Source organism: Cryptosporidium hominis, assembly GCF_000006425.1.
Source record: "Cryptosporidium hominis TU502 chromosome 5 CHRO015063, whole genome shotgun sequence".
Classification (NCBI taxonomy): Eukaryota; Apicomplexa; class Conoidasida; order Eucoccidiorida; family Cryptosporidiidae; genus Cryptosporidium; species Cryptosporidium hominis.
In genome coordinates, this window is record NW_667152.1 from 1,373 (window position 1) to 8,975 (window position 7,603).

The 7,603-nt window shown below is 34.4% G+C and overlaps 3 protein-coding genes across 3 annotated transcripts; 1 reads left to right on the top strand and 2 right to left on the bottom strand.

The window, feature by feature from the left end:
• Positions 1–458: 458 nt before the first annotated feature.
• Chro.50131 (hypothetical protein) lies at positions 459–1,400 on the bottom strand. Its single annotated transcript, XM_660918.1, has 1 exon — positions 459–1,400. The coding sequence occupies one exon, from the start codon at positions 1,398–1,400 to the stop codon at positions 459–461; it is 942 nt and encodes a 313-aa protein (XP_666010.1).
• Positions 1,401–1,831: 431 nt separating this feature from the next.
• Chro.50132 (hypothetical protein) lies at positions 1,832–4,432 on the top strand. Its single annotated transcript, XM_660919.1, has 1 exon — positions 1,832–4,432. One exon carries the CDS (start codon positions 1,832–1,834, stop codon positions 4,430–4,432), a length of 2,601 nt encoding a protein of 866 aa, XP_666011.1.
• Positions 4,433–4,941: 509 nt separating this feature from the next.
• Chro.50133 (hypothetical protein) lies at positions 4,942–7,563 on the bottom strand. Its single annotated transcript, XM_660920.1, has 1 exon — positions 4,942–7,563. The coding sequence occupies one exon, from the start codon at positions 7,561–7,563 to the stop codon at positions 4,942–4,944; it is 2,622 nt and encodes an 873-aa protein (XP_666012.1).
• Between the last annotated feature and the right edge of the window lie 40 nt (positions 7,564–7,603).

Below are 7,603 nucleotides of genomic sequence, written 5' to 3' on the forward strand. Positions count from 1 at the left end.
CAAGGCTTGAAATAAGTGTAATATATAAATATATATATTTTTAATATTTAAGGATTTAATTGCATTATAATTAATACTTGTTTATAAGAAAACTAATATTACCTAAAATGGTATAATAGTTGAAAAGATCATGAAGGGAAACAAAGTAATGAAAAACCTTTATTAATTCAATACCGTAATAATAAAAATAATAGCCTGTCTCAAATTGCATGCATGCAATTTTTGATCGAAAATTTAAAATCGGATTAAGAGAAAGAAAAAAATAAATTGATTGGGATTGAATTGAAAGATAATTCTTATAATCTATTGAAAAAAAAAGTTATGGCTTCTTTTTTCCCTTTTATTTTGAATTCCATCGGTAAATTGCATAATACATGAATAATAATATATATTGTTTAAACAATATGAGCTCAATAAAAAAAATGAGAGAAATGTTTTTATTACTATGAGATCACATTTTATGATTTAATAGCAAAAGACAAATAACCTGTATGGCCTCTCATTGGAAGTTGATACCTTAGACCTTTTGTAGGGAACTTTTTTGAAGATCCTCTAACAATTCCCCAAGGTTTATAGAGTACTTCAAAAGTTCTTATATGGATATATTTGAGTAAGTTAAGCTCATTACAATTCTTGGATACCTGTTCAATACATGGCGAGAAAATTACAATACTTGCTCCTTTTTGGAGAACTTGGTCTGCATGTTTAATGGCAATCCATGGGGAGGGAAGATCAAGAAAAATTCCATGAATAGTGGTTTTCGTAATATCTAAAAGAGGAGATATAAAGCCGTCCTTGCATACATCTCTATGCTGGCAGACAACATTGGAAATACCATATTTTTGAAAGTCTTGGATAGATTCCAAATGGCGTTTCTGATCATACTCGAAAGTATAAACAGCTCCACCAGGATTTGTTGACCTACATAATGAAACAGTAAGAGACCCACTTCCAGTTCCAGCTTCAATAATGTTTTTTCCAGGGGATGCATCCAAGAGCACACATATTAATGAAATGTCAGCCTGGTAAAGTATTTGGGTACGATGATTGAGGGAAATTGAAATAAGTTCAGGAGAAAGTTTCAAAACTACCATCCACTTTGATTTGGATGTATCGAATATTCGACTTCCAAAATTCTTCCCAATAATCTCATTATGTAAGAAGACCCCATTTCTAGTCTGAGTTCTTCCATTTTGTTCCAGAAAGACCTGTATAACCATTTCGTATCCTCCAAACAAAACCACCAGGTCTCCATTCTTGCACATCTCATACCTTCTTCTCTGGGCATAACTCTTATTCACTACATTACTTCCCTCAAAGTTTTCCTCCAAGTCTTCAAGAGATGCTGATACATTTCCTAAGTTTGTTGGCTCTGGTATTCCTTCATCTTCCTCCTTCATTATTCCTTCCTTATTAAACAAGCTACTTAAAATGAATACTGGATATAAGCCCTAGAATATCAAAACTCAAAACAATGAATCAAAATATAACCAGTTCTTACGTATTTATTCTGATAATCTTTATTTTTAGCCGTTACCAGTTTATCAAAATTGACTTTAAATAAAATTCCTTATTGGCGCCAATTGAGACCGCCACAAAAATTATTTTATCAAACTAATTATAATGTAAAGAAAAAGAAGAGGAGAAAAATTGGAATATTAATTGAGATTTGTTGGATCTTTCAAGATAGAGAGGGCGGATAAAGGAAGTTTGAGGATAAGAGGAAACATTTATTTTTTCCTTTGCGGAGTTTGAGTTGAGTTTGCTCAACTAAGTGGAATTATTGGAGAAAGACAAGGCTATTGTTTGTTTTGAGGAACAAATCGATAAAATGGACAATAGGGATTGTGACAATATTGATGAGGATGATTGGTATGCAGGTTTAGGAGTAGTTCCAATATCATCGGAAAAGACATCTTCATCGGCTCCAATTCAGGGTTCTATGGTGGCAGCTGAATCTAATATGGCTCGTGAGGCTGACCATCGAGACAGTGAATTATTGAATGAAGATTTAACTAAGCATGGGGTTGCATCTGGAGGAAATTATCATGGCATAGAGGATGTTTCCATGTCAGATATCAGTTTGGGCCGTGAATTGGGACATTTACATCAAAATCAAAGAGAAAACAATGCTTATTCTGGCACTAATCAAGAAGGATTTGACTTAGTTTCAAGATCAGGAGTTGCTGGATTGAAAGCTAGACATGAAGGGGAGGATTTTCATGGTGAAATTCAAGACAATGAAAAAGGTATTGCTTCAACTACAATACTTGAGGAGGAGGAAGAAGAGGAGGATCTAGGAGGAGTAATACTTGCAGAGGAGGTTAACAGCAGGAGTTACACAAACATTCCATATGGTAAAGGAGTTTCAATGGCTCCAAAAGCTAGTAAATCTGTCTCATTTGTAAGAAGAGACCGAGTAGTATTTCTTGGATCTCCCCCAGAATTACCTGAGAGAGTGAACCCTGATCCAGGAACAGGAGGAGCTATGACTCGAGTGGGATCAATCATAGTTATTTCAAATCTAATGTGGTGGATTAATGATATACATGTACGTGAGCTAGCTACTGAATTTGGAGCTATAAGAGCAGTGAGGATAATAGAAAGGCCTAAGGATGGAAGGTCTTTGGGAATTTGTTTGATTGAATATGTTAATTCAGATAGTGCTCCTAAAGCACTACAAGGCATATCAGCAAGCTTTGCAAATAAGTTTGAGGGCCGCCCATTATATGTGGTTCCTTTACCTCTTCACGGAGAGTTACATATTGCTTTGGATAATATTACTCCTCATTGGAGTAGGGGCGGAATTATTACTGAGGAGATTTTGGCAATGATATGCCAATTAGTTGGAGTTGATGTACAGACTGCAGGTCTAGAGATCCAACCAGAGACAGGCACTATTGTTGGTTTTGTACAGCCTAGATTTGCTGATTATGCATCATACTACTTCCCTGATGGTACTCCGTCTTGGTTTCCTCCTTTATATGTTGAAGCACTTAAGCATTTAAAAGATCTAATTCCTCCATCTAGACTTCAAAACAGACCAGCAGCAACGGCTTCTTCAACCAAACATCCTTCATCCAAGGCAAGATCCAACTTTAACAATATTTCTAATAATGCCGGTATTACCAATTCAAATTATGTTAATATTGAAAGCGATTCAGATCAATTAAATCACTTTGATGAAGATATTGGAGGAGCAAACAATGGAGAAATGAAAGATTCAACTTTATCTCATAATGCCAATCACCATACAAATTCTGCTTTGGGAGACCATCCAAATAAGGGATTAAAAAAGAGTCATGATAGTAGCTCAGGACCAAATTTGAGTAGTAACTATAACAATTCTAATAATAATAATAATCAAAGTATGGAAGAGAGTTATCAATATAGTAATAGCGGACGTGGATCTAAGTCTGTTAAATATGAACATGGTTTGTCTGAGCACCACTCAACAGGACAAAGCGGAGGATGTGAAAGTAATAATGGAGATATGGTTAATTCATTTAGGGATGATAACGAACATTTCAATACTGGCGGAGGACAAGGATCTGGATCAGGAGGAGGTGGCCAAAGTAGCAGAAGGTTTTCTGGCCAAAGACGTGATTATAGAGAAAGAGGAGGAGATCGCACGGAAAGAGGAGGTGAGCTTGAGAGAGACAGGGAACGAGGAGATCGTGGTGAAAGAGGAGAAAGAGGCGAGCGAGGAGATCGTGGAGATCGTGGAGATCGTGGAGAAAGAGGAGAAAGAGGGGAACGTGTAGATCGAGGAGATCGAGATCGAGATAGAGATAGAGACAGAGATAGAGATAGAGATAGAGACAGAGATCGAGGAGAAAGAGGTGAACGAGGAGAGCGAGGAGAAAGAGATAGAAATAGGGATAGAAATAGAGAAAAGAACGACAGAGATCGGGTAGATAAGGGAGATATTAAGGCTGAGAGGTCTGAAAAGGAAAGACACAGAGAGAAAGATTGGGAAAGAGATAGAAGTGGAGATCAGGAAAAAGGTTCAACGAATAAAGGATCAGGAGGGCCATCAATGGTAACTTCTAATATGAAGGAAGGCTCTGAGAGAGGGAGCGGAGGAGGAAGCGGTGCTCATAGTAAGAAATCTTCGGGAGGATCTACTATTCTAGGCGGGAATTCTTTAGAGTATGGAAAGTCTAGCAAATCTTCTTTGAAGAAACATAGATCATCTAGTGAAAGTTCTAGGAGTAGAAGTCCTCAAAGGAAGTCATCTTCTAAACATGTTAGGAAAGATTTGGGTAAATTTTCTTCAAATTCGTCAAAGGAAAAGCCATGGGAAGGTAGAAGCTCCGGTGGAGGCGGTAGCAGTGGTAATAATGGCTCAAGAGGGTCTAAGAATTCTTATAGAGAGAGTAGGTCATTAGCAGAAAGAGGAGGATGGGAAAGGAGGAGTAATAGGAGATAAAAACGCAAATAGAGACTTTGCCATTTCTTGGAAAATGAGCATTATATTATTAATCGGTACTATGCATAACTTGAAAGTATGTATTACTTTTACCATGGCTACCACTACTTCCACCACCTAAATATCAGTTTTTTACTTTTTTAATATTATAAGAAATTATCAATTCAGTATTGGAAAAGTATATAATTCTCCAACACTACATTACTATTATATTATATATTAAATTGAGAAATCTTACAGTAGCTTTAATGTGAGGAAGCTAAGCCTAGCCATTAGATTAGGACAAGTTAAGTTTATATTTATGCCAGTATAAATTAGTTAAGCTAAGACTTTTCTTTCTTTTCAGTTTATATTTGTTGTGAATGAGAAGATTAAGATTAAGGTTTGTTAATCTAAAGATTCTAAACTTTAGCATATGGAGCTTTGCAAGCCTAATTCAAGTCTGAAATGCATGCGCAAACTTTGGCGCCAATTCGAGGAGAAAAAACTCCTAAACATTTGGTCATTACTTAAAGGATGTTGATAAAGGTTGTATAAGGAATTCCGATACAAATCTTGTACCGATTTAAAGGTACTGAAATAATTTTAAGTTTTTGAGCATTTGGAATTCTTACAATTGGTTGCGCCCAAGAAAAGTGAGCTTCAGTTATAGATAAGTCCAAAATATGTGAAGCTGGAAGCTCTTCACCCTCTTTAAACAAATAAGAAAGCTTTATCCTAACCCAATAGCACTCTTCCGATAAATTCTTTTGGAAACCACTTTTAAAGAATCCAAATAGTTTCAATACTGGAACCACTTGGTGGTCATTACCCACATTTGTAGTTTCAGAAGAAGTTCCTGAAGGAGTAACACAATCTTTGTTGTTCTGTAAACCCAGAATTTCACCCCTTAAGTAAATATGTGGAAGAGTCTTCTGTACAAGCAGTATGGGCGGGAACCTCCCCACATGCGCAAGTAAATGCATGCATGCATGCAAAATTGTGTCAGGTCTGACATTCTGCCACAGGCGGGACTCTAAGTCAATAGAATAAGCATTTTCGGGGAATTTTGAGTGGTTTTCTGACGAAGAAGATGAAGAAGGATTATCATTATTAAGGACGGAGTTTCGGAGATAAACTAGTGAAAAGGACGATTTTTCACCGGGTTTGCGAGGATTCTTTGAAAGAGAAGTCAAAAGATCATTTGGATGTTTTCTTAGGTTTAATAGAAAAATGTTTGCAAGGTTTTCGGAACTAACATTTCTTCGAACAAACTGCCACTTTACCTGGGGAAAAGTGTTAAATTCAATAAGTTTGAATATATTGAAAGCATTATCAATAAAACTTTTTTCAACAAGAATATTAAATTTGGGTATTTTTTGGCCCAAGGCCAAGAGCAGAGTCTGTTTTAATAAGTCTGAGCTCTTATTAATAGATTTTTGATTGTTTGGGTTATCTTCTATTTCAGAGAAGGATTCCATTGCAAATTTCATATAAGAAATAAGAACTTTCAGAGTAATCTTTTTAAATGACCAATAAATTTGAGTTATAATTTGGTAGGTATGTGTGGAAATAGGTTTTGCGATATTTGCAAGTCCAAATAAAGTCTTAAGAATGTCCACTAAATAAGAAAGAGTTACAAAATGGTCAATTTGTTGATTATCTGATTCATCATTGAATCTTGAATTGAAGCTTTTTGAGAGAAATTCATTAATCTTATGGATTGCTAAGAAATATATACTCGAAAAGAAGCAGATATTGGAGTTGTTAATAAATTTGAAGTCAGATTCGATATTTCTTATGATGTACCTGAGTTGTATAACAAGGTCTTTTTGCAAAGTTAATTGTAAAGATGAGTTACTTTGATATTCAGAAGCTTCATTAGTTCTTAAAAATGACATAATACAATCATAAAATTGGGTAATATATACTAAAATATGAATCCAAGCACGACTTTCAAGAGTGTAGAGCTTTATTGATTCGAAAATCGCTCTAGAAATCTTGTATCTTCTAATAACTGCAAAGTACTTGGCATATTTGTAGGCATTAGTTATACGTAAACATGGTAAAAAGGACAGAATCATTTCTTCATCACATTCTTGAAGCTCAATTTTGTCTTTTAAAGTTTCTTTTCTAGCCATTGAATCTAATCTATGAAAGTAAAGACAGCAAAAATAAAAATTGGACAAGAGTTTGGCTATTTCTTCTTGGTTAAGAGTTTCATTAATTGGGAGATCATTCTGACCATCCAAAAAAGCGTATTTGTATAGATTTCTAAGTAAGGTCAAGAACATTATTTCAGGATTACTATTATGGGATAAACCAATTCTTCGGTATTTATTTTTCTGAGTAATCCATCTTGGGATCAAGTCAAAATATAAAGTTTTAATGGTTTGTTCTGAAAAGAATATCAAAAATTTATCCATATGTAAGTTACTTTGAGAAATTATCCATTCAATAAAGTTTGAGCTCAATTCCCTAATAAGACTTTGGTCTTTTATCTCAAGTTGATGGTAATTACCAACAATATTGAGCAAATAATAGGATTTACAGAGTATAAAGTTAAGTATAAAGTAAGATTCAAGAAGTTTAGTATTTTCTTCTTGAAATGGTTGAAATATCTCAAGTTCTTTGATTCCCTGCAAAAAATGAGCTATAGAAAGCACCAAGTTGATAAAAGATCTATCATAATAAAATTTATGGGTACCCAAAATTTTTCCATGATCAAGTTCTAGTCCTATATTAATTATTGAAGAGAGAATTGAAATGTACTCGCAAACTCCATCATTTGAGCAGAAATATTCTTTTGGTAGATTAGAAATAAATTCAATGAATTCTTGGACAATTTGATTTAAGTTAAATATGAATATGGTTTCATCTTTGACAATTTTGTTATCAACTTCAATATTAATATTATTTTCTTTCAGTTCAAAATCCCATATAAATAATACCTGGCCCACTTCCAAGTAAAAAGTTAATATTGACTTCATTGCTTGACTTAAAATCTTGAAAAGAATCGACTCATATTCCTCCTTAGGGTATTTACTTGAGCTATTACCAAAAATCTTAAAGGTGATCAGATTCCAAATACCTCTCATCCATTTCATATGATCAAGTGAAACTAAAGGATGATACAAGGAAGTTCTAGTCATAGCTTTAAATCCACTTTCAATAAGATTATAATATGGACAA